The sequence below is a fragment of the Rissa tridactyla genome, chromosome 1 (assembly GCF_028500815.1).
Source record: "Rissa tridactyla isolate bRisTri1 chromosome 1, bRisTri1.patW.cur.20221130, whole genome shotgun sequence".
In the NCBI taxonomy this organism is placed as follows: domain Eukaryota; kingdom Metazoa; phylum Chordata; class Aves; order Charadriiformes; family Laridae; genus Rissa; species Rissa tridactyla.
This window is the reverse complement of record NC_071466.1, coordinates 160,375,934-160,403,237: the sequence shown is the minus strand read 5'-3', so window position 1 is coordinate 160,403,237 and position 27,304 is coordinate 160,375,934. Positions and strand designations below refer to the sequence as shown.

Here is a 27,304-nt window from a genome sequence, read left to right as displayed (position 1 = left end):
TTATCCTTCCACATGAAGCTACTCTGAAGAGTCTGTCCCCTTAGCAAAACTCATTGTTCCATACAGATGCGCCTTGCTTGTTGTCTGCCACATACACTTCTTCATGCTTACATCTACACATCCCTTTCAGGTGGACCACGTCAGCCTCAGGGATCTCAGCCTCCAAGGACAAACGCACCTCCACAGCAGCGGCTCTCTCCTCAAGGACAGCAGCCCCAGAGCCCCCAGTCCACTTCACCTCAGCAGCAAAGGTCACCTGGATCTCCACAGCAAGTCCGATCAGCAACTGGGTCCTCTCCAGTCCAGGCTTCCAAGGCAGGCGTGTTCCCTCCACAGCAGCCTAGACCTCCTGCTCAAGGCCGGGCTCCTAGCCAGCCAAGCCCCACTGAGACATCCAAGCAGCAAGCCACCCCACACCCACATCTGAAGTAGGTGCTCTGTTAAAATGCTAATACCAGTAGATATTAGAATAAGGCTGTCAAAAAAGTACCCTGAGCTGGCATGAAGAACATATCACCTGTTGTCAGGCAGTAGTCCTCAGGGACAAAGGCCTGGACAACTGTGAATGACTTCAGAGGCATATATGCCTGGTATGCCTGGCTTTAACAGGCCACCATTGACCTGTTGTCAGGAAGAACAAGTTGTACTTGACATCTCTATGATTTCAGTGTCTTCCTCTTGTTCATGTGCTCATTGTTAATCGTATGCTCTACCCCAGCCACACCAACACAGCTACTACCTTCCCAGCAGGGCGTATACTCCCTACAGGCTGTAATCAGCACATTATTGGCCAGAAAGATCAACAAGAGTAATTCCTTCACTATTCCTTGAATGCAGGAGCCACACAAGGTTCTTTACAGGGGCTTTTTTTTTTTTTTTTTTTTTTTTTTTTTCAATTAGTAGCAAAAAGGTTAGGGAGCGGGGGGGAAGTAGAAGTGGCACTACTCATATACATAAAACTCCAGATGGTGACTGTATGTTTAAGTGGAGCCCAGCACACCACTGAATTATTGCGGATCTTTGGTAGCAGCCTTTGCTGCCACCCTTTGTGAAGCATAACTGGCTGGAAAAATTGGCAAAAAAATGTTTAGTGTTGAGAAAAAGTTGACACAAGAGCAAATTGTTATGAAAAGGCCAGAGCAAAATACATACTAGGAATGAGAAGACAGTTTCTAGGCCGCAGAGGAGTGATGTTCTGGAACAGGCATTCAGTGATGATGTCTACATTAGCAAGGCAAACCAAGAGCAGTGTACTTAAGGATCAAAATGCTGGTGCTAAGGATGCAGTCGCCACACTACACATATTTCAGAGTCTGGTCTTGTGCTGAATGCCTATTACTAACCAGGAGAGACCACTCAGTGTCAAAGCATGGTAGCGGGGAAAATCGAGAGATTTTCTCTACAACTACCTGAAAAGAAGTTGTAGAGAGGTGGGGGTTGGTCTCTTCTCCCAAGTGACAGGCAATAGGACAAGAGGAAACGGCCTCAAGATGCGCTAGGGGAGGTTTTTTTTTTACACTGAAAGGGGTATGAAGCATTGGAACAGGCTGCCCAGGGAAGTGGTTGAGGCACCATCCCTGGAGGTTTTTAAAAGGCAGGTAGATATAGTGCTTAGAGATATAATTTAGTGATGCTTTTTGTCAGAGTTAGGTTGATGGTTGAACTAGATGATCTGAAAGGCCCCTTCCAACCTAGGCAATTCTATGATTCTATGAAAAGCACAGCCCTGACCTGAACTTAAACACTAGCAGGTACACGCCCAGCAGGAATAGCGTGGCCAACCAGAAGACCTGCATAACACAGCTGACAGTCAAAGCAGACGTGCCAGGGAGGGAAAGCAACTGCACACATTGCAGCGGACATGGCTACCAACATGCCGAACCTTTCATGCTCTCACATCTGAAAGGACAGGACCATCATTCATGGTAACAGCTGATAAGAGACAGGTGACCCTCACTATGAATCCATTCTTCTGTATTAGCAGTGAAATGACTTAACTGTTTCTCACAACAGTTGCACCAAATGGCAATTGCATACTTTTTGTCAGATATTTTCATAAACAGTTACTAGTCTGGACTGTGGTAGTGGAACCACCTGCCTGTGTCCCATCTTCTTCCACCCCCATTCCTGGATATTTTAGGATATGGAGATTCTGCTTGCTAACCTCTCCTTTTATCCTTGAATTTGTCTGTGTGATGGAACACAAAGCATCAGTAACCAGCTTTGAACTACCACCTTCTCCTGCTGAGTGTGAACTCTGTTCTCCATTTCAGCAAATCGCAGTCCCTGACAAACACCTTCAGCATATCTGAATCATCTCCGCGGGGAAATACCAATGAAGATGAAGCAAAAGCTGAGACCATCCGCAACCTGAGGAAATCATTTGCAAGCCTGTTTTCTGATTAACAGCCCTGCACCTGGATCCGTGCTTTAGTCAGCCTTCACTCTTCATATCAGCGTACCTGATGTCATCCTGGAATATACTCAATGGTACCCAGCGATTCACAACTAACACCTGGGTAAACAGAATTTAAAAAACTATAGTTGTTTTAATACAAAGAAAATATTCTAATAACGGTCTGAAAAGTGACTGTATAAAAGTGGCACTATTTCATTGTTTTTTGTGCATAATCAGAATCACATCTGTTCAAATTACTGAGCTGTAAAGCAAATTTTACTCTTGCTAACCCCTGTGGAGTCAACGCAGTTATGACAGTGCAAACTAGATTTTATTTTGATTTGTATATAGTCAATACAATTGCTAACTTCCAATTACTGAATTCTTGTTGAGGTCGAGCTAAAAAAAAAAGGCTTATTTCAGAAAGAGATGTGCAAAGACAGAGTCAAGAATAAGTATTCATTGACTGATGAAGTGAGCATGCTTGAGCATGGAAACACAGTGAACTGTGGAACTTCATGATAACAATTTTACAAAAAGTCACTTTTCGGAGCAAAACTACATTCAAGTTAAATACGGTACCAGGCATCAGTAAGTGCCAAAGATCACATAAGCAGGTCATCCAGACGGACTGCTGGTTTGTTCCAGATCACTCAGCTCATAGCAGATAAAACATCTCCGTTTCATGCCTTGCATTTATGTCCCCTGCACGTGATTCCTGAGTTCTGAGAGAAAAATGTCATGTTCTAACCCTGTAGCCTTAGCTCAAAAATAACCTGAGAAATGGGCGTTCCACACAAAAAACAACTTCTTCCCCTGCCCCTGGAAACACGAAGAGTTCACATTCACAGTTCACACAAATTCCAGACAAAACCCAGCTAAACTCCAAGCACTTTGGTGACTTGGTCACATCTGGCTAAGTATGTCCCCCAGGAACACGCTTAATTAATAGCAGAGATGATGAAGTGCACATATTTGTGTGCTGAGTGTTCCATAATACCGAATGGACAGAGAGATGGAGTGAAATCCTGTCTCCCTTCTTGAACTCCCGTTGACTTCACCGGGGTGAGTGCAATATAAATGCAAGGTGACAAACCTGCAACAGAAAAGGAAAACTTTCCTTTACAAATAAGATGAGCTGGGGTCCATCCACAGACACCAAGCCATGGGAGGGCATGTACGGGATTGCCCCAAGCAGGTAACGATCACTATTAGTTCCCCCTGACCACCCCCAAGAATTATTCTTCCAGAGAAGAGCGATGGATCTTTGCCAGGTGTGCTTTTCCTCTAACACAGAAGAAAGCTGTGAATGAGCACATATACTAGAACTGGGACGTTGCAAAAAACAGGAATGACACAAGCTACATTCACAATTGAAAAAACACCCTGGATAAATCAATGTATTTATGGTTATTTCTACCAGCTGAGAACCTACCCCTTGCACTGTGCTAATTCTATTTATAACACACCTGATGCAGACACAAGTCCCCATCCCACCTCCTCGACTCAAGTTTTGTTAAGCACTTTAGTCACAAACCATGCATACAGCTTCAAGGCCAGACTTTTGGCTCTGTGCTTCCCTTAGCAACTTCACCTTGATGGCAATTAGAAATGCCCAGGGAGGCAGGGAGGTCGGTAAGTTAAAAAACATTTGAGCCAATGGCACAGATCTTTGCTGTCGCTTAAACAGGGAGATCCCCAAAGCAACAAAAGCATTTTCCATCTTGGATCTTATAATTCACTGGTGGGAATAAAGCCAAACAAGCAATTCCTTCCTGCACAGCACCTGTAATGAACATCCAAATCCAATGCAATCATTTGGACCTTGTATGACCTACCCCTGTGCAGGCCTTTATGCATATACTGGCTTTTGTGACCCGTGGACTTTCAGGCAAGTCACAGCATAGCTTTTCCAGGTTGAAAGGTTCTCAAGAGACTCATCTGGATCAATGATTTATACCTCAAGTTCAGTATTATAGAACCACCCTATTCCCTGACAATTTCTCTCTTTTTTTTTTACCTCCAGTTCTGTGTTGTTCTTCCAGGTTTGCTAAGCAGTTTACAATGTAGCATCATAAATACATGCCATTATTTGAGAAAAAAAACAGACCCTGATGTTTTGCAGCCTCCAGGAGCAATAAAAGAGTGACAAACGGCCTTGAGCAAGCACTGTCCCACTGGCAAGAACAATAGCAGATTAACAGGCTCCACTATACGGAGGGGAGGTAATACAACCCTGGTGGGAGAGGATTTCCTTCTGTAACACTTCCCTCAGCATGGTTTATGCCTTTCCCTATTAAATGGTCACCAGAGATGCAAAGACAGAAATAAAAGTTTACTGCCAGAATCCTCAATTGCTCTATCCCCTGAATCTTTTAATGTCTCTCTTACCAACACAACCTACACGAAAAATAAGTAACTAGCGACTAGTAAGGCTTGCCCCCATAAATCGACCCCAGTTCATCACCAAAACCACAACTGTTGGATCATTTGCTGATGCTGTATTTGAACACAGCAGGGCTGTCCTCCAAGGGGCCACAGTAGCAGGACAGCACTGTTGACTTGATACCCAGCAGTGACTCAGATCTCTTCATCTGCCTACAGCTCCCAGCTGTCACCTTTCAAGTGACAAGCAAACAGAATGGCATCTCCCCAACTCCCAGGTCCAGCTTGCAAAAACAAGCAAAATCCACAGGCACTCTCAACTTATCTTGGTTACTCCTACAGCTCCTGAAAAGCATCTTCAGTTCTATCCACAGAAGTGCTTCAGTGAAAACAGTTACTTTCCTAAGTTAAAATAATGAAACTCTACACTGTACCCTATAAGTGTTCCAACAGTACACTTCAATCTACAACTATGACGCTCAGCTATGAGATGTTGTGGCTAGCAGGAGACCCACAAATGCATCATCATATATTCAGGTTATCACCTTTGATGCAGGGTTTCTATTCCAAAATCCCTACAATCTAACACAGCAGGAGAGAGAGAGGGAATACAAGGGGTATCTTCTCCATTTATATGAACAGGGAACTAAGGTATACCCAAGAGGTATTTACGTACCTAAATATAAGAGCAGTTAGGGGCAGTAAGAAGGCAGTGGAAAAGCTGGTGAATAGAAGATACATTTAAATCACGGGGTAGACATACCCCACAGCCCACCTTGCGATTTTTCTCACACAGCTGTGAAAACTGAGCACCTGGTCAGAGGTTCCCTTTTGTCCTGTGTGTTTTAATTTTCTTCACATGGAAGCCAGGAAACACAGGCAGATTTGTGTGTTTGGATCCAGCCCAAGAAGGAGCTGGGACACAGTTAGGACACCCACTCACATCTACCACCTGGAAAATCAGTTCACATTTTGCTGTTTACAGACTGAGAAACATCTTGACTTTTTTTGTAATATCTAGGTGTGGTACTTCAAGAGGAATGTCACTTTTGTTCCCATGCAACTATAAGTCTTGTATAAAGCTAAGGTTCAGAAGCATAGCAGTCCTCCTAATACCTGCAGCGGTATTTTCTTCTCTTTCACTAATCACAGGCAAGTATGTAAGACCTTACACCCTGCATATGACCCAGTTACTTCACCTGGTTGGTTTAAGTTTCATGAATAAGATAAAACAATAAATAGAAAAGCCAACGACAACAGTTCCATATTTCCAAGTGACTGTTAGGGTTGCTACTAACAGTGCCGGATACAGATGAACAGTACAGGTAAGAAATGCCCGTCTTCAGGCATTTCATCTTTTGTGATTTCTCCTCTATATAGTTCACAAACAGCAATAACGCACATACCTGGAGGAGCTGGCGAATAAACAAAATAAGCAGCTAGTTTTGAAGTATCTCCTTTGTTTTGTCTTCTAATTTTATACTGTTGGTCCTGAGATACTCACTTTATAGTTCATATACTCTTTTATGAATAAAGGGAATTCCGCTTTAGGGAACTTGGCAGTTCAGGGTAAGTCAAGTTCCTTTATCTTTGGCTCACAATACCTTTACTACAATGTGAAGGAACAATGAAGACAGGGAAGGAATACCTTCAGGTCATTTAATGGTGTATCTGTAAAAAGGTTGAGTTCATTTCTTCAAAAACAGATATTCAAATGACAAAATACAGGATAAACAGAACCTGTAGCATCAGCCTGGCAGAAGTAGGACGAGGATGTCTTCACAGCAGAGAGGGCCCAACTCCAGAGCATCATGGGGAGTGCCAGGAGAGCAAGCAATGCGACTGTCATCAAGGCACTGATGATGTGAGTACCACTGGTGCCACAAAATTAATGTATCTCACACACAGAGATCACTGTTCCCAGAAAGAGCTTGAAAAAAGTGAAAAGTTAAGGTTTTTTTTATCAATTAAAGCTGTATAACCTTATCTGAATATTATGTATGCATTTCTGAAGCACCCATCACAAGGACAAAACAGTGCAAGACCAATGCAGTGTAGATTTCCCTTTTCCTTTTTATAGTCATTGGAATATAAAGGACCACTGTAAGCTCTAAGAGGCCTGACTGTTGGAACAATCCTGGAAAATTCTGTTGGAACCAGGCAATTCAACCACCGCAGGCAAATGTCAAAAATTAAGGCTAATCTTGGTATTGAAGGAAAAACGCTGTTCACAGACTCTATAAATACGTACTCTTAGGTGTTTAATTGTGGCAGGATTTGCACTGGTATGCTGTTGCTGCAAAGTAGAAGAGAGAAGAAAGAAGCAAAACTTCTGACAGCAAAATAAAGTATGTATTTTACTTCAACTGGAGTAAATGGCAAAACTTCCTGACCCTACTGAAGTCAGCTCATTTTATACAAAACAAGAAGATGAATCACTGAAATATCACCTGAAAAAGCACATAAGTATTACTGATTAAGCAGCTTGTATTTAACAGGAAATGTCATTTTATTTCCACTGTTGGAATTTCAAAAAGATTTTAGAAAATAGTATCAGCTGTCACAACAGTCATCGGTACCACTTACATGTACAGAAACACTGAGATCAATCCATCTTAAAAAAATATGTAAGAAATGAAAAGTTCTAGCAAAGTTTAGTCATCCCAGTCTTCCTTTGAGCTCCAGCATCAGCCTGCAGATCTCATCGGGAGACTTTAACAGTGGTCTTGTTAGTTGCTCATTAGTTATTAAGACAACACTTGAAAGGTGCTCATAACACGCTACAACACGTTTCCTCTTGGTATGATACATTTTGATACTTAAGTAATGGAATTAAATGGAATTTACTGCAGTAAAGTAAGAATCCATTCTGCTTCTGCTGTGATCCCATTTCCACTGCAACCAGGTTAACTTATTTAATTCCTTAAGTAAGTTAGGCAGGAGGAAAGATTTTTTTGCACCGGTTTTAGTTCACACAGTAAACGCAGCCATGTACTACAGCTCCTTATTTGTAAAGTCAAGGAGAAAGACAAAAGTTTTGCTGCTGGTTCTTTGTAAAATTGCTCTGCTTCTGTTCAGACTTCTGAGTTGCACTGTAGCATGACTTTGCTCAGCTGTTTGTAAAACGAATTTATTTGTGTTCTAATATTACCCTTGTAAAGAAAATCCCTTTCCTGTATTCTTTGTGTATTAAGTAACAATACAAAAATGCTTTTTACCTAATAAAACATTAAAGGAAAAAGGAAATGTCACCTTTGAAAATTTCTACAAATTCACACCTACCGTAACAGTGGTAGTATCCTGTTCTATGCGGAACATGTCAGAATTTTTGTTAATAAAGATTATTAGCCAGGTAGATTTTAAACAACATCATTTTTCCTGGCAATTTAATAAAACTCTTCAAATAAGACAGACAAGTATAGGGTTTGTATTTAAAGTGCTCTTTATCTGATGCAGCAAATATTTAGCCAGTATCCTTCTGGTCTCTAAGTAGCACTTCGCAGATGATTAACGGCAAGGCCGAGGGGAAGCAGAACAAACTGTTCTAAGTTGTAGCTCTTGGTGAAACAGACCCTGGTGCCAGGTGGTAGAGTACTACCAGAGCATAAAACAAACCCAGCCTTTGTGGTTGAAATATTACCATGCACACATGTTCTTGCCACAATCTGAAGAGAAGGCAGATGTTAGTGCCTGGGATTTGCAGTTCCCTGCAGTTAGAAAGCAAGCTCAGGGACTAGAAAACTCACTGAAGGAAGAAGCAGCCATCAAATGAATGCACGGCGAATGTCCATGGGGCGGCCCCGGCTGGGTCGAGGTGGAAACCTGTCATTGGGACCAGCTCGTCCTGGAAGTGTAGGGTTTGCTCCAGGCAAGGAACCAATTGGGTCAAAATGTGGTCTGAATGGAGGAAACTGGCCTGGTGCTTCTCCTGGGCCAGGAATGAGTGAGTTAATTGGGTCGCCAACATATGGAAGTGTTGGTCTCTCGTCATATTCTCCACCAATGATCATTGGGGGATAAATTGGGTTGGATGGAAATGGGTTGGGAGGAAAGGGATTAGGATAGAAGGGGTTGGGATGAAAGGGGATTGGATGAGGTGTAGGGGGCAGAAACATCATGTGCCTCCATCTCAGGGCCTCCTTCTTCTGTTTCAACTTTTTCTTGTATAGCTGCAGACAGAAACAAAGGCATTTTTAAGCTCTAGAAGTGATTTGTGTTCCACCTTCAGCAACAGCATTCGGTTCTGCAGCACTTCTCAGAAAAGCACTCCGCGCCAGTCTGAAAACCTAAAACAGCAACTCCCCTGCCTGCCAAAGACCAAACACAGCACCTCTGGAAGACCAATAACCCATGATTTGGGCATGCATCACGTAACTTGTTGATGCTGTTTTCTCCTATTCTGACCAAACTCAACATATGTATACAGAACACCACACTTTTAAACTAAAATTTAACTCAAAGTTACTGCCTCACAAAGTCTATACTTTCTATTCTCAAATTAGCCACGGAGACTAATCACAGAGAAATTATATAAAAAAGCCACCTACTTCTTTCCAGTCTGTGTCACGAGGTCTTGCAATAGGATCTACAAAGAGAAGCAAACAATTAAGAAAAGCGATCTATTTTAAGTAGCCTTCATGCCACAGACACACACGGTTTTGTCAGAACTTGAAGAATCAAGAGATGAAAAAAATCCACTTTTGTTGAATACATTTTTCATAAAAATAATGCATTTTAAAAAATATAAAGCTCCATGACCATTCAACAGGTAATCTACTTGCACACCCGTTCTACCTAAAGCATCATCTACAAAAGTAGAGAAATCCCAGTAACACTGTCCCCATCTTTTACTTCTGATTGCACTTCCCATGATCACCTTATTTCTTCAATCTCCTGTGAGAAATTATAGCGGGAATAACTCTTCACTTCACTTCCTAATATCTGCAATAGCCAGTACACAAAGGTAGCCAGGGAAACAGATGAAAACATGGAAAGTGTGCACTACACAACCGGAAGAACTGTGTGGTCCATCAGTAATGGCTCAGCAGATCATCACCAGTTTTCCTGGCAGAAAACTGCGCATCCACCTGCATTACACCTGACGAACTGTACTGGTCAGTCACAAATGACTGCATTAATTCACAGTGTTTAAAAATCAGAAGTGGTTGCCTGACGAGCCTCTTACGAAAAATCTGTCAGACCTAATCCCTCTGTTCACATGAGAATGTAATTAGAAAAATGTGTCTCAACATTACCTCGGAAATCTCGCAGATACATAAACCTCCATAGAAGCTGGTCATTTGAAGCTGTGTAAAGATCACGGCAAACAGCAGAGAGAGAGATGAGTGAACGGACATCCAGAAGTCTGAAAATCCGAAGCTTAAGCTCAAGAGGAAGGACCACTAACCCAAACACATCTGGCAAGTTCAGAGCTACAAAATGGAGAAAACAGAAGCGTTACCTAAGTGGTGCAGAGCTTACTCTATCTCTAAAGACCATAAAAGAAAGGACGGACATTACAATCGTTCCCTTAAATGTCCAAGTTACACCACTTTTCTCAGAACGTAGTGTGATGTGACTTCTTATAAAACAGATCTCTTGCAACTCTTAAGTACATTTACTGAGTGCACAAAATAGGGCAAACGGCACTTTATACTGACCACTATTGGCCACTAAGCCTAAGAAACATTCCACATACCTAACTATGTTTATAGGCTACGGAACAAAGGAATAGGTAGAGAAAAAAAGACCTGCCCAATTTCATAAGCCCACAAAACCATACTAAATACAGAGCACATGCTTCACATAAAATCTTCCCACACTGAAGTCTAGAGGGAATTCCAATGAATAGTCTTCAGAATACAAAGCTGAGACCTTTTATGGCAATATCCATGCAGTGAAAGCCTGGCTTCCTACTGCTTCACAAACACCAGCTTGGGTTACTTCCTACCATCCTTTCCAAGCCCACAATGACCAGTTACTGAGTTACTGGGGTTAGACTTCCAAATATGATGCTATATAAATTCTTCTGCTTTGACAAAGTAAAATGGATCAAAACTACAGAATTACTGCCACAAAATTATTGTGGTATAATTTTCTCATCGCGAAGTGTGGAAAACAGCCACTCCAGTCTCTTAAGTCAGACTAGAGCAATCAAAAATTAAAACCAGGAAATTATCATTATATTAACACTTTCCGAGATACAAAGATTAATATAATTTCTTTAAAATGTATAAATTACTTGATGCTTACTCTTTATACACCCATCACTAAACAGCTATTTGTAACACTTTTCCTTCAAGGCTTTGTATGGACCCCCTTCCCTCCATCCTCAAAAATGAGGTACCATCTCTAAGTGTAAATATTTTCTCTCACCTTGTCGGGCAGCAGCCAGAAGAGAGTAAACCAGCTGGTCTTTAAAGAGACGGGATAATTTCTGAAGATCTTTGTAAACACCTGCAACCTTTTCTATCAAAGAAGAGAGGTAAAAAGCTTATTTTCAGGAGGATATAATGCAAAAATTATGTAAGAGCAGAAGAATTACGTTTTTCTTATAACCAGAAGTGAAATCTGCTTGTAATCTTGATGGGAACGGCTCTGCAGCTAGAGTGTAATAATCATGCAATAAATAATTAATCGACAAACTATAGACCAGTTCCGTGGTCAGGCGAGGCTTTCCTTTGGCCTTAAAAAGCACTATTAAGAAAAATACTTGAGTTCTTCAGAAACAAACTGACTTTCAAGCTATCAGAGCTTCCTCTGTCAGATTTCAAAGCTCCTGTGTAACATGCACCTATGTTGTAAATGTCTGCAATATTCATTTTTCTGACAGGAATGTTTTTCCCTTCTGTTCTCTGAAGAAAGAGGAGCCACAAGACTCTACCATTATATTGGACACATTTCAGTGCTCAGTTATTCTTCTAAAGCCTTTCAACTAGACTTGTACATCAGCAACTGGGGCTACCCAAGACAAAGCACAGAACACTGAGCCAGCCTCAACTGCCAACAAAGCAGGTCATATATTTCAGAGAACAAAAGGCTGATCAGGTTTGTGCTTGCAAGGATCCACATCTATCTGCCTTTCTCTCCTCCCCGCCTTAGTTTTCCCTCTAATTTTGGCATGCGGGAGAGAGCTATGTGGTCAGCACATGTCTTCTGACAAAAAGAATATAACAATTACAGTGCCATGACAAGAGTGTAGGTACCATCAGCCTCTGAAGTCCTGAACTGCCAGGCAGAAAGCAGGTATAATCCAGCATTGCTACCCCAGAGATTCACACATATGTTTAGCACCTCATAAGTAACAGGCATACGGGCCAAAGGATGACTCAGGTTTTGAAGGGTTCTTTCCTTACACTGTTAATCCAAGAAATTCAAATTGTTTTAACAGCCAAATGTTATTGAATGGCTACACTCCGAATTCCTTTTACCACAAAGCTATGACTAACCTAAATGGTAGCCACATTTTTCTTTTCTTGCTGTTCTGTAGCTATTTGGTCCTCTGCTGAAGTATACCCTTACCCACTACGTCCCCTCTTTACTTTTCAATTTACTACTATGAGAATCATAGATCAATCATACCTGGCTCCTGAAAGCAAACAAAGGATGCTGGCAATAGCTGTATTCTCTTAACACCTTTAATCTCTTTGTTGATTTTTAATGTTGCTGCAAATATAAGAAAAAAATACATTTCAAAATTTAAAACACACTGAGAGATGACAAAGATCACTTCATTACTGCCTTACCCTTCAGAGGTGTTTTACTTTCCTCCCTTTCCAGATCCCCTCAAGGAAAATACTCAACTACAGCAAGCAGCTAGACAAATAAAAGTTTCAGAAAAATAAAATGGAACTTAAAATAGAAGGGAATAAACAAAGATCTTGGTGACACAAACCAAGCATTGCCTCGGCATGATCAGTTACAAGTTTTACAAATAAACATAAAAATTTTAGTGAGATATCTTGAAAATAGAATCAAGTCCCAATTTAATATTGGTTCTGCAAAAATGTGAAAATGCTGAAATGCTAAATAAAATATCAAAAAGAAAGGAAAAAAAAAAACAAAAACAAAAAGACCTCCAAAAAACCACCAAGTGGTATGGAAGCTGCTTCAAAAATTTAGACTCCCCTAAATTTTCTGGACTGAATAACTAACTACTATTTTTAAGACCACAGTTGAACCATTAGTGTGCTACAGGAAGTATTATAGCTAAAGAATACATAGTCTGGAAGTTGTCTCATGTTCTTTGCAAGACTTATAAACAAGACAAAATATTGTAGCTGGAGCAAATCTACCTCTTCTAACATTTGGCAATGTATAGGAAAGTTCCTATGAAATGAGACAAGAAACAGATTTCTACAACATTGCAAGGAAAAGGCCAGATGAATCTCCTAAGCATTTATCCGTTCTGATTAGAGGGAGAGAAACAGTTAACATGGAGACAGGAAATGCCAAGAATATTCAGCATCAGGAAGTGGCATCTCTTAGACCTCAGCAACCTGGATAATCAAGGTGCAGTTCTAAATAGAGTGCATAAAAGCACATTTAAGTTTCCTCTTGCTAAACAATGGTGATATTTTGCAACGTGCATCCGGGATTAAAACTTGACTAACTTACCATTAATAGCAACAAGATCTCCCAAAGGCACACAAGTCAAACCAGCAGAACCTTCTTCGCAAAGGGGATGTGTGTACTGTAGCTTATAAACACCATTCCCTCTCCATTTCTCTGGCATAGACACTGCCTTGGCTTCTGTCCCCTAAAAACATACAGAGATAACGCTGCCATGCTTTAGCAATGTACCAAGACTACGGGGTGAAAAAAGAGAATTAAAAGTTTGGAAATGCCAGAATGCTGCTTGCAAATCTTAGTTTAGTCCCAATGCACATTGTAACAGACTATAACTGCATGATTATATACTATTTTCCCCAAGACTAACATCAAATCTAAGGAGAAGTTTAGTAATTTTTTGTCCTGTCCCAGTTTTGACAAGGAAGGTTGTTCAGCGAGCAGACACCTATTTCTTTGAGACATACAGTCATTCTGTCATTTATTCCAGCATTTTGACAACTCCTGCATGTACTTTAATTTACTGCATGAAAAACATGTTATTGCACGTTTTCTGTGAATTTACAAGGTCTAACAGGGCTTGAAGAATCATAGCCTGAAATCCATTCAAAAATCTGAGCAGACTAACAGTTTTTCCTTTCAATTCCAGCATGAGAAGGCTCAGATGGAATCCCAGAGGGGAACACAACAAAATCACAAGTACAAGCAGACTCTCTCATTCTTCTTAAATCTGCACAGCAATCATCTTTCCTACTTCCAAGCCTACTGACTGACATAAACAAATCTTCCCAGGGCCAAATGTATTCTTCAGTATTTCAGGCTATAGGAATGCAATTAACTTAGAAGATTTATTAAACTGCTATTGGTCAACCAGCCACCTAAACTGACCCCCTACATGTGCTTAGTTAGCCTCATCACAAGAAAAAAAAAAACACACACAAGAATTTAAACACCTTCCCTGAGAACAAATGGGGTTTTTTTTGCATATTCAGTCACATACTAATAAACATACAATGCAAATCTGGAAATCTGAAGGGAAAAGGTAAAATTTGTACATTGTACAAACGTACTGCCATAGGTGCTCGAGTATGAGTTAGACAGCTCTGCAGGTTAGTGGCACCAAAGCCTAGCTGAACTTAGTTGAAGTAAATAGGGAATTGGAGACAATGTTTTTGCAGACCTAGGCCTTGTTAACCACCATCTGAACAGGATACATTTGAGATGATACTGATGCTTCTGGCAGTACTTCAACAAGTGCTACCATATAAGCACATCTACACAAGCTCAACAGTATAAAGCAGAAACAGCAGGCTATCAGCTGGGTCCCAATGAGGCTGAGGACTGAAAAAAACATGGGGATAGGCCTCTTCTCTCACACCTAAAAGCTGCTCTAGTCTTTAGCCTTAAGGCTTACTGGTCAGGGAAATTAGAGAAGCCGATACTTCAGCAGCCCCTGCTGCTGACTGACATACACAAAGACAGACGCTGCTCTTCAGATGCATCTTGTATCACACATTCCCATTGTACTCCACAGCTTTCTTATACTGACCAAGAAATTTCCTGATTGGTTGTGCACCTACCTGAGGTACGTAGCCTGTCTCCATCATGAGAAGATGTACTAGAACAATCAAGGCATCAGTGGCACTGGTACACTCAGCAGAAAGGTAGAGCATCTCTAAGGAATGTGGTATTTCACCATCAGCAGCTTCACTGCACAGCATGGGTTCAGAGGGATAGGAACCTGTACCTTCTTCCAGGTCATCTTCTGGGACTAATCCAGAAGGAAATTCTAGGCTGGATCCTGCCTTCAAGGGAAAGCAAAACACACCTTTGTTCAGAAAATTACACCTCTACATACATCAATATTATTTGTCTGCTTATTCCAGCCCTCACAAGCACCAAGTCTAAAGAGAGCATCTGTCATTTAGTGGCCAGCCCAGCTCAAACCACAACAACGGATTTCTCATGCAAGTTGTACAGACTCGTTACATCTCCATTTTCTAGCATCCCAACTGGAGACAGGAATTATACACATAGCCTCTGTAATTTTTGATGTTTGTAATGCAACCCCTTTCATAAAAGGGTCTGCCATTTGATTGCACATACTACTTGAAGACAAAGTAATAATATATTAAACCTTCATCATAATATTCACAACATACACAGGAATAATCTACTCGCTGCAGTACCACCATTTATTTAAACATAGCCAACATACATGGCAAGTAACCAAAATGGTAACTCAGACTGCTTAGAAACACAATAGACCTAAATAGCTGAGGGAAGCGTCAGGGGGAAAAAAAAAATTAATGGAGTATATCTGCTGACACTTCAGCAGCACTGTGGTTTTACTGTGGCTTCCTTTCTTCTACCAAAATCACACCATATTATTACGTTAACTGATAAAACTACTCATAGACACATTTAAAAAAAAAAAAAAAAAAAAAAAGTAGTGAATGAAAACTATAAGCAGATTTACCCAGGGAAAGGGTCAGGAAAGGGAAAAGAAAGTCTAAAGGAGCTGTAGCTACTTCTCCCGCACATCCATACCCAATGGCACAAGACACCCCCATGTTTGTATGAGGCTGGCATCACCATCCACCCATGGAACATCCCTTCTCTTACTAACAGCAATGCACATGGCCCCAGTTAAACATAGATTTCCAGACTTCTAGAGCTCTTCTGCAATGACACCTAGTTGCTTAAAAATTTTCCTGCCATCTTTCACCACATTTTTTGGAGGAAGATGTGAGAATCTTTCATCTTGCCTTTGAATATTAAATACATGTGAATCAAATACTTCTGCACAGCTTACTATTGTCTGACTGACACACATAAGGAGCCTACGTGCTCACAGCACCATGTAAGGATTATCGTTCCTGACAAGAATCAATAGGACAATGGTGCAGCAACATTTTTTTTCATTACTTACCATTCTTTTCATCCTACATCTTAATTTTCACGTTAAAATAATATTTTTTAAAGACCACTTATCCATATACCTCATACAAAGGTTGTATCAAAGAACATTTTGTATTTGAAATTAGTTCCAAAACAAAAAACTACTTGCTTCAAAAGAATGTTGGAAGACAATTCCTTCCCAGCTTCTCAAGCTCCTGTCTAAAAAGGACAGGATTGTATAATGAGATAGACCATGGCACTAGGCTGTACCTGCAGAACCTTCTCCAGGGAGACTTCATTCACCACAGGACCAAGCTGCTGGTGGGAGCTGTTATCTGCTTAACTATTGCATGTACTGTCACACAGAAAACAAACCCCTGAGTAATATGCAAAAAATGTGCCTATTGGCTGCATGAAGCATACGGGGTCATACAGATGTACATCTATGAAGCATGAGGCAGGACCTATTGCAGGAACACAACCTCCATGCACAAGACAGACAGGCCTCACTCTATGGCAGGCTGTCTGAATCATAGGGAACTGTTACAACCTATTAAAAAGGAATTGTGCACTCATATTGTGAGTGGTTCTTGTGAGTGGTGTTTCCAACAGGCAGTGTCTGTTGCATTTGTTCAGTACCTAGAAAGAGTCTCCTCAAGAAGACAGCACTGAGGCAGGTAAGAAACACACTCCTAACTTCGTTATGGGAAGTGCATGTTCCAGCAAAAACATTCAATCCTGTAAAAGTGTCAGATCTGAAACATCTCGGGGTCTCTGAACTAGCTTCCATATCACAGCTAACAGACAAGGAATAGGGACAAAATTTCATCCAAATAACTAGCTATATATCAGATAAGTATGAAGAGCCAAATATTCTGAAGAGATTCTTCACTATGTAGTTCAGCAACTGACACAACAAGATATCTTCTTTTTGTCTCGTGTTGTACAGGGCGATTCTCATGTACTTACCCTCTCATCACTCTTTTGAACTTCCACCTGAGCTTTCTGTTTGTCAGATTGCTTATTTTGCCCTTCTTCTTTTGGACTGTTGGACTGACTTTTGTTGGAGGTCAAGGTGGACGGCTCATGGCCATTCTGAAGTGGGGGAGGAGTAGAAGGAGGAGGAGGTAGGTTGGGTTGTCCATCTGCTTCTTCCAGTAATAAGCATATCAAATCACCAGAAACAATCCCATATGAAGCTAAGGTCTTCTGATCTTCTGTGAGAGCATCTTTTCTGTTCAATGTTATTGAAAACTCAGTATCAGAACTGCAAAATAGAAAAAAAGTAAGAAAACATGGTTGGCTTCACCTGGGTAACTGCACAGAGAGGTATAGTTAGAAACGCATACTGCACACTACAACAGTATTATGCTGTGGGTTTTAATCCATTAATAGTTAGCTATATATTAAAGGAAGAGTGAGAAAAAAAAAAATGTCATGAAATTATTTCCCCCATGTTTCTCTCCAAGTACATTTTAAGTAGACATAGCTGCTTGGTAAGTATAACTTCATTTACAGTAATTGCTCAAAAAACATTTATGAAGGAAAGCAAACAAGTGCCCTCAAAGTTAGAAGATATCACACCTAGCAAAACAAGCTTTAAACAAACTAGTGGCTGAGATTATTTAAAAACAAGATGGTGTTGCAGACTCAACAATCTTGCTTTCTCGATTAATCAAAACATTCATTTCAAAAGGTCAGCCGCTGCCCTACAGCATGCTAGTTGCAAATGAGGGTAATAAGAAAAGATGCCTCAGGTCAAGCACTTACAAAAAAACCCAAATAGAAATGATCAAACTGGTTAGCACAGAAGCAGCTACCCAGTATCAGCTATGAAACACAACCACTGTGGCAAGACAAGCAGAAACTTCCGATTTCTCCTGCTGACACTGCTACGCAGCACAGTGCTGTCCTATCAAATGGGCGTTTCACCAGTGAAACATTTGTACATCACACCTAATTAGAAGTCTGTGAATACAAACCCTTTAGCCACCATCAGAAAATGAGCCCCTTCTGCAGGCGTTTCTTAAATTGATTTTGCAGACTTTACTCTCCTACGAAGGCTGCCAGGAGTTCTTCATAGATAAAACGTTTAACAAATTTAAACCCAGAGATTCTCCAAGAAGCCCGCAAAACTGTAAAACTGACACCCTACAAAAGTTTTTGTATCGTAAAGTCCACATGGAAATTAATTCAGCTCTGGCTGAGCTGCAATCCGTATTTCACAGCTGAGCATTTCCCAAAGTTTCACCTTCCTGTTCTGCAGTGAACAGCCAGGAAGGAAAACTGGTTTGAAGCTGCAGTGACCCACTGTCCCACCTCCAGTGCTGCCGCAGGGCCTATCGGATGGAATCATACAATCGTTTTGGTTGGAAGAGACCTTTAAGATCATCAAGTCAAACCGTTAACCCAGCACTGTGAAGTTGCCACTAAACCATGTCCCTCAGCACCACATCTACATGCCTCCACTTCCCTGGGCAGCCTGTTCCAATGCTTGACAACCCTTTTGGTGAAAAAGTTTTTCCTAATATCCAATCTAAACCTCCCCTGGCACAACTTGAGGCCATCTCTTGTCCTAGCACTTGTTACTTGGGAGAAAAGACCAACCCCCACTCCACTACAGCCTCGTTTCAGATAGTTGTGGAGAGAAATAAGGTCTCCCCTCGGCCTCCTTTTCTCCAGGCTGAACAACCCCTGTTCCCTCAGCTGCTCCTCACAGGACTTGTTCTCCAGACCCCTCACCAACTTCATTGCCCTCCTCTGGGCTCGCTCCAGCACCTCAACGTGCACCTGCAGTGCGGGGCCCAACACCGAACGCAGGCCTCACCAGCGCCGGGCCTTACCAAGCCGTGCACGAGCTTTAGCAACGCGCCCCCGTCAACCGGATAAACCCTCCAGGCCGGCAATCCTCCAACCCCCCGCGATGTGTCATCCAGCCCCTGGGGGGAGCCCCGGTGCCCCCTGCCACAGGCAGGGGGGAGGGGGGCGGCTCGGCGGGAGGTGGGGCCGTCGGCGCCACGGGCCCACAGGGCGGCACCCGCCGCCCCGTCCTCCCCCGCCCGCCCCGCAGGGGGCAGCAGCGCCGGCGGGGGGAGGGGGGGGGGGCGGGGCGTGGAACATGGGCCGGGCCACGGTACGGGCCGGCCTATGACACTGCCCCGCCGGACCAAGCCCGCCTGCGCGCGCGCTCCCTCCCCCGCCGTCTCCCCCCAGCCGATGGTTCGCTCCGCACGCTACCTGTACCCCCAGGCGGGCAGCAGGGCCCGGCGCAGCTGCGCGCGCAGCTCCCCCAGCGTTGGCTCCGCCCCCTGCACCTCCAGCGGCGCCGTCCGCTTCTGCACCCGCACACGCAGCTTCATGGCGGCGGCGAGTCTCCGCGCCCGCCCGGCGCCCCGAGCGGGCCCCGCCGGGTGGCGGCGGCGGCGGTGGTGATGGTGCTGGCGGCGGGGAGCGGGCGCAAGGGCTGCTGGGGCGTGTCGTTGTTTTGGTCGGCGCGGCCCCACCCCCGCGGCCCGAGGCGTGGCGTGGCCCGGCCCGTCCCGTATCGTCCCGATCAGTGCCTCGGCGTGCTGCGCTGCGGCCTGCGCGGGGACGATCGATGATTGGGCGTTCGGGCTGTAGCCGCGCATGCGCCCCGAGGGGCCAGTCCCCCTCGCCGAGCTGTCAGTGGAGGGGTGGCGGCGGCCGTTGGTTCCGGTCGTTTACAGGGTGTCGCCGTGCTGTTGGGCAGGGCCTTCTCCCCCCTCAGCGGTTTATCCCCGCCGGGCTTGGAAGAGGATAAGCCGCTGGCGGGAGTGGTTTCTGCCCCCAGGGTGCAGAAAGGGGTTTTTTTGGGCCGCTTTGCACTCTTCCCGCCTCTCCAGTGCAGCACCGGTTTAGATGTTCTTCTAAAAACGAAAATGCCAAGGAGAGCCTGTGGCTTGGCAGGGCGTTACACTCCGTTGGCGAAGTTAATGGAAACAGGCCCTGAAGGAGGATTCTGCCCCCAAGAGCGTTTAGGTTTATAAAGGCACGTGGGCTTTTTTAAGGCACGCTACCGAATTGTCATCTCGGAGGTAATGCTTTAACACCTGCAGTCAAATAATCTCGCCAAAAGTACAGACTGTCACAAGTGTCACTTTACAGGCTTTAGTTCCCCTTTCTTTGTCATATTTGGAAAAAGGTACCTGCCCACACCTTAGATCCCAAAGCATACACTCGGCTTTATCTAGAAATACACACTTTGTGGATGATGGGGGAAAAATGGAAAAGGCGCTATTCAAAAATTCATTTAATGAATTAAATTAAATTTCAGAGAACAGTGAATTCTCTTTGCAGTGCAACAGTGAATGCCCTTTCAGTGCCTATAGGGCCAGTCAGAAAAGGAGACTGAAACTTCAGAAATTCTGTTCTGGGCTACAGCTGAAATCCCCTTTATACCATTGAACATGGTCGTCCAACCCAGGTAAAGGCGGTTGTTAAATTTCACTTCTCTTTAAAGTTTGCTGTCAAATGTGTCTAAAGCTCAAGGCCAACCATCATCTGGTTTAATGTGTGTGGTGTGGTTTAAAGATGTCAGTAAATTCCTCAGTGGAAAGGAGAGACTTGTATTGATGAAGGTGGTAAAAGCAAAGGCAAACAGACTACTGAAATGGAATACCACTCATTGAACAATGGAAGAGCTGGTGCTCATTACGCTGAGCTTGGCGTTACATACTGGACCCTCATCTGCAAGCATTAAAACAAGTGGTTTCCTAAGAAACTTTCTGCACCCTTTGCCACTGCCCCAGTTGGAGGAATGCTTATGCAGTCGTCATCAAATGGGGCTGCATCCTGGATAAATCCGGAGGAGTAGGTTGCTGCGGCAGAGGGGGATGAGAGTGGAAGGAAGTGGCAAAGGCAGGGACAAAGAGGATAGAAAGCAGAACATGGGAGGAGGTATCGAGCAGCATGTCTATCAGAAACACTGCTTTCCTCTCTCTTGAAGAGGATTGAATCCAAAGTGAGTCATGCTGCTGCCTCAACATCGTAACCATTTTCCATTGGCTGTGGATGTCCTGCTCTGTTTTGTCCTTCAGCGTTGTCCCTGTCCCAGCCACCTCCTGTGTTCCCGCTGGCTCCAGGGCTGCTTAGTCTGCGTTCTTGAGGAAGGGTGGAGGAGGCTTCAGTATGAGAAATGTTCGTGGGTACAGTTGTGATGTTTCCAGCAGAAGCACCATTTCAGCAGCTTGCACAAGCTAAAGTAATTGTGTGAAATAAAATGGTTCGGTTTCTCAGGAGCTGGCTGTAGTACTCATTAGGTAACCAGCTATACCAGTTACAAGTGAGCATTTCTGCTGGCACTCTGCTAATTTTTCCTTTGAATTTTATGAGTCATGCCACAATGTGAGGTTTAGACGTGTATTCCGCACCGCAGTAAATACTAAACAGGAAAAGCTCCTAAGAATAAATCATGATGAAAGGCTAAAACATTTTCCACAGCTTTCAAGTTTGCCTGTGCAAATTTCAAATTACCCAAAAACACCATCTTTTTTTTGTTCCCTCACACATCTTTCTAAAAGGGCTGTTATTTGATGGGTAATACTTTTTTCTCCACCATTTTCATATTGTCTCAGTCTGCAGGCAGGAGACTTCCAATGGCCAAGTATGAAGTTGCACTCAGGCTGGGAAAGGCACTGTGTCAAAATAGTACAGGAAAGCTGTGGCTTACAAGCTTGAAGAAATGGTTGTATACAGAATAATTTTGACTTTCAGAAATGGTGATTTTTTTTTATTAGTCTAATTCATTAGAAGAATATACAGCATGGTGACAAAAGAAAGCTCTTTATCAGCATTCAGTAGCTGTTGTTAATGGTTGTTGTAATGGTTGTTAAAAACAATGTGGTTTTTCAACCCAAAATACTTCGTTGAGGGCTTTTCTCCCCCACATGGTCAGTGTAAAACACAAGCAAGAGAACCCATTCTGCCAAAGGAATAAAACCCTCTTGACAGCCCTAGTGGTTTCTCTTGAGAAACTTGAAACTTAATATAGCTGTAGTCCTGTTGACCTGCAGTCAACTTCCCATGGCAGAGGAGAACTATAAAACGTAAAGATCTCTTTGGATCATGGAATTATATTTATTTTTTTTTTTCCTGAAAGCTGAGTGTAGTAATAAAGCTGTGAGCAGTGGAGCTTTTCCATTATTTTTCTTTCTGTATTTGCCACTACAAAGAGTGTATTTTATAATAAGTATAAATAAAAATATGTGTGTATATATTAACCCTTACAATATTGATATTTAGAATGACTAGGGTCACACTGAAAGATGTGAGACATGGTGGAATAAGAAGGGTATGAAGGCTGGAGTATCATCAGGAGATCTGTGAAAGTCTGAAGTACAGTTTTAAGTGCGCTGGTGGCAAAGGAGATTCATATCAAAGGCAGTGGAAAAAACCTCCTAACTTCTTGCAGCTTGATGGTGGTCAACTTTACTCCTAAAATGTATTTTAAAGCCCTTTATGCTAGTGCTCTATAGCTAATACATTTACTGGGGCTCTGCTTTACACCGTCTCAAGTTGGCTGTCTACAGATGACCCTTCAGCAGCATCTGAAGTTTGCTCATGTGGCTCTTAACTTCTCTGTTTCTGATTAAAATCTTGGTCATATGGAACAAAGGACCTTTGAGTGGGTTTTCTGAGGTTTGCTTAAGGCCTTTTTAGCTACCACCATGTTTTCTTGGATTTATATCTTTCATTACAGTATTGAACTGCCAAGTGGCACATCAAAGACGGAGTTCGATATCTTTGCATTAGCAGACCAAAATCACATTCCTCTGGGTAGTAAAAAGAGGCTCCACCCATGCAAGAATATTCTCAGAGGAAGATTTCCTGTGTCTTGTGATGAACCAAAGGGGTCAGGTTTTTCTTAGGGAGATTACTGCATCCAGTTTCTAGGAACGTATAGTGACTTCTTACAGGACTATAATTTGTACAAAACCAGAGTAGGGGCTACATAGGTTGAGAGAGTGCCTCATCCTACTGTCAGCTCCATGAAAGTTGTTGAATAGGTAATACTTATTAGAGTATTTATTCTTTCTGTTGCAGTTGCGTTCATAGGCTATTATGAGGATCGGGATCCATAGTGGCAAACATAAAACCACCTGGTATGGCTCTGGTCTTGCTCCAGATGGTTGTACAAGAGGCTAAGGGGTGAGCCAAACAACTGTAAGGAAAGCAGACAAGAAAGCTTAGAACAGACCTACTCAAATGATGAACTTGGGTCTGAATCTGGGCAGATCCCAGACAAATAATGCTTGCTGCATTGTTGTTCAAGGTCTCAATATTTCTTACTCTTGCCCTGTCTCTTGGGGGCCAGCTGAAGAGCACCTTTACAATCCTTAGCTGTGAGGAGAGTGTGCAGTGCAGAGCTAGAACAAGAACACTGAATTTTTTGCTAAATGGACTTCGATAAAAATGAATTTAGTAGTTCTGGCTCAGGTGCTAGGATAGCGCAGTTACAGAGGTCAGCAACATGAACTCAATGGATCCAAACAGTGGAAAGTGTTGTTTTTCCATCAGCTCATCAGACAACTGGCTCCCAACATAGTTATCCATTGTTAACAGATTCTGTGTAGGCATTGCAGTTATGTTATTTATTTTGCAGCCTGGCACAGATGAAAAGTTCTCTGGGAACTCTTCTCCAAGGCTTTGAAAGCCTTTATGAAGGACATCAGTAGGCAAGCCACACTCACGAAAAGCTGTGGTAACACACTGCCTTTGTAAAGCCTCCAAAAGACTGGGCCGGGGGAAGGTACACAGACCTACTCAAAAATGTAACCTGTGGGTGCAGAGGTGGCTGCTGCCTCTTATGGATTCTATTTGAAGATTTCATTGAGTTAGATCGCCTGCTGCCTCATGAATTGGGAAGTGAATAGCATTGCTTTCTACACTGAAGGAAGGAAACCATGAACAGGAACTTACTGGAGTTTTTCTTTTACCATGGATATTTCCAGTAGTTGTGGAGAGGTGGAGGTCACCTGGTTTTATGTCATTTAGAAAACTCCTCTCTTTCATTTGCTGGGTATTTTTAAGCATTCCTGCCAATATATCTGTCCTGTCAACCATATACATCTTTTACTCCTGTTACCTCAGAAGTGATTTTCCATATGGAATATCGGTGTGTAGGAAGGGTTAAAATCTTGAAGCTATTGAGTCCTTTTTGGTTTGACATTGTTGAGTGAGCTGCAGAAAACCTACCTGTTCTTGAGCATACTGCAGAGTAACTAGAAACAACGGAGCAAGGGAGAAACTGAAAAACCCAGTCCCAGTTCTGCAGGAGAATATTTATGAAACTGAAAGGCTCCGTCTGGACTTCAGGTTCGGTAGATACTGTTTTTGCTATCATGTTTGTCTTGGGTTTGTTAATTATTGAGGTTTCTTTTCTGAGTTTTTGAAAGTGAAAGAAATTCTCGTGTGGGCTACAACTGGAGAGTTTTGTGCAGGACCAAGGCAAGACAAGGACAAAATTCTTTTTCAGAGATACTCTGTTGTATTTTGGAGCTTGGTCAGTTTAAGATAATGGGGTTTATGGCTGTGTTAAACCTGTACAAGACAATGATAGTGACTTTTTTTTTGCATCAGAAGCTTTCATAGCTCTTAGGCAGATTTCAGCTCTAATCTTTATTGCAAGCTTTATTTCAAGTTTTTGCAGACTGTTCACAAAGGAGAAACCAAGTGTGGTATCTACATACTGGTAAGTAGAGCACTTCATTAGGGTGAGACAGGTACACAAACTGAAACAAAGGAGTTTTTCATCTTTTTCCTCTACTTAGGGTACTTGAATACACTATCTCTAAGAAGACAAAAGAATTAAGAGGAATGGGTCGATGCATGCTCAGTTACTGAAGATAAAAATCAGAGTAATTTGTCTGCCATCTATTGTCATCGACAATGCAATTAGAAGCTCTGATTTAGACTATCAGGCAGCTCACAGTTTCCATCTCGTTAGCTCTGTCTGTCTCAGTCATCTGACTAACCTTGTACAATTGAACCTAGTATCTGACAGAGGCTTGGGGCTTTGATGAAACCAAGTGTATCAGCCTTGGAGTGCAAAAGTAAAGCTTGTTGGTTTGAGAAAGCAATATGAAATGATACCGTTTTTTATTGCCGTGGCAGTTCAGTTGGTTGTTCTTTCAGCTTCTCACCTGGCACACGTTTAAGAGCCAAATAAGAACATTATTGACGACACAGCATGGTAGTGACTGAGACTGCTGTTTTCTGTTCCTCAGTGTGAATGAAATTCAATGAGAATGAGGTACCTCACCTGCATCAATGCTTCCAGCAATCCTGCTAGATAAATATCTAGTAAATATCTATGTACTTCAATGATAGAAAAATCTGTCTTTCTGGTTTTACATCGATTTTTCATTGACCCTTAATGATCAGGGTAGAAAGTGGCATGTTTGCAGAAGAAGCTAAGACAATTTTTGGAAAAAGTTAAAGATTTGTGACTTCCAACTGTCTGTTCTGCACAATGTAACATTGCTACCTTAAAGTAATTGTTTATTGTGAGTTGCTTAAAGTATAGAAAACAAAAAAAGCATAAAACTAGAGATGGAAAGACCAATTAAGGAGGAGATTTTAAAAATTTGTCACAATGCGGATTATGTTTTCAGAATGTTTTTTTCCTGAAATCACTTTTTCTTGCATAGTACCTTGGGGTAAGGATTCCCTCAGAGAACTGATATCAGGGCAATATTGATAATGCATTTTATCTGTTGTATAGTTCATAAATCTACCAAAGAACTGTATTTTATGAGGTACTAGGTACATCTTGTATTTGCAACTGTTTAGTCTGACCTGATCATGTTAATTCCAACACAGAAGTAAGACTACCAAAGCATTTTTTTTTCATTGGGTTTTTGTTTCTCTGTTTGTTTTAATATATTTATATATGTTTTCTGGCAGATAATAGAATAAATTGTCAGAATTTTTCAAGACAATATGGTACTTACTAGAAATTCAGGAATGATCTTACAGGCTGGAATACCTGGGAAACTAGCAAGGCTTTTTTGCTACTTATTAATTAGCATGATTTTGAACACAGGTAGGTACCATGACCACAATCAGACATGTTAGAAAAGAATGTGCCACTCTCCTCAGTGGTAAGGCCACAGTAAAGTTACCATAGGCCCCTAATAAGCAATTTCCTAATGCAGCACTGGGAAGATTTGAAGTTTTCTTGAGAAACAGTATTGTTATTTCTAGGAAACTGAGCAGTGGCTGTCATTAGTAGTGAAAATGAAGATGAATGCAAGAATTTTGAACAAAGAAACCTTACCTTTGTACTAGAATAGTGAAACAGAAAGAAATAATTTGTCACAGCTTTAGTGAAGCTGGGTCAGGTGGTTATGTCCCACCACGCCGTGGCTCACAGTCTCACTTTGCACTCAAAGACACTGTGCTGCAGGCTCGTGCCAGGACACCCTTCTCCACTCTAGTGTGATCACTGTCTAATTCTCATGTGTGCTTTGAATTCACCCTTTGCATTCCCTCTCACGTGACCTCATTTAGTCAATGTCATGTATCAGTGTTTGGATGAAGTCAGAGGTTTTTGTTTAAAAGGGGGGCAAGTTTTGTAGGGAGGCCTGCTGTATTTTATTATATATATATTTATATATATACACACCGTCTGATTTAGTTGAGAAACTTTTGGACTCAAAAGTCCAGTATATTCTAAGAGGGGCATACATAAAAAGGGTATTGTCCTATAGGAGGACAGACCTGCTCCTCCTTGGCTGGGATTGCTCTGTCATATTCACTCTGCAGGAGGTAGGACAGATGGTTAAATAAACCAGCCAAGACATGGATGCGGGGAAAGCATAGAGTAGTGGAGCAGAACCATTCAGTCTTGCCAACAGCTAATGCCTACCAAAGTGCTGTCAAAGTAATCAGAAATCTGTGTCTTCTCCCACATTGACTGCTTCCTACAGTAAAATCACTGGCTAAACCTGTCTTGACTATCCACCCTCATCCCAGTTTCATTGAGGGAAGTGATGGACACAGATTTTTTGCAACTCATGGTATGCATCATTT

At 42.3% G+C, this 27,304-nt stretch overlaps 2 protein-coding genes across 10 annotated transcripts in view; one reads left to right on the top strand and one right to left on the bottom strand.

Annotated features, from left to right (window-relative positions):
• Positions 1 to 4,752, top strand: part of SYN3 (synapsin III) — a 198,974-nt gene extending 194,222 nt beyond the window's left edge. The window contains exons 14-15 of the mRNA XM_054207635.1: positions 131 to 428; positions 2,274 to 4,752. Coding sequence (XP_054063610.1) covers positions 131 to 428; positions 2,274 to 2,406 — 431 coding nt within the window. The 3' untranslated portion in view covers positions 2,407 to 4,752. The remainder of the gene's footprint in view (positions 1 to 130; positions 429 to 2,273) is intronic.
• Positions 2,708 to 19,725, bottom strand: FBXO7 (F-box protein 7). 9 transcript variants are annotated; one of them, XR_008467569.1, is made up of 12 exons: positions 19,490 to 19,725; positions 17,222 to 17,519; positions 14,932 to 15,156; positions 13,400 to 13,541; positions 12,365 to 12,448; positions 11,159 to 11,251; positions 10,039 to 10,215; positions 9,331 to 9,368; positions 8,530 to 8,952; positions 6,190 to 6,713; positions 5,559 to 5,735; positions 2,708 to 3,494 (listed from the first exon to the last, which is right to left on the bottom strand). XR_008467569.1 is itself a non-coding variant. In XM_054207638.1 (10 exons), exons 1-9 carry the CDS (start codon positions 19,609 to 19,611, stop codon positions 8,548 to 8,550), a joined length of 1,584 nt encoding a protein of 527 aa, XP_054063613.1. In that variant the 5' UTR covers positions 19,612 to 19,725; the 3' UTR covers positions 5,764 to 6,697; positions 8,530 to 8,547. The 9 variants fall into 9 exon arrangements, 2 of the variants coding, with proteins under 2 accessions (XP_054063613.1, XP_054063611.1); XR_008467549.1 differs by having other exon boundaries at positions 6,190 to 6,697; XR_008467563.1 differs by having other exon boundaries at positions 6,432 to 6,697.
• Between the last annotated feature and the right edge of the window lie 7,579 nt (positions 19,726 to 27,304).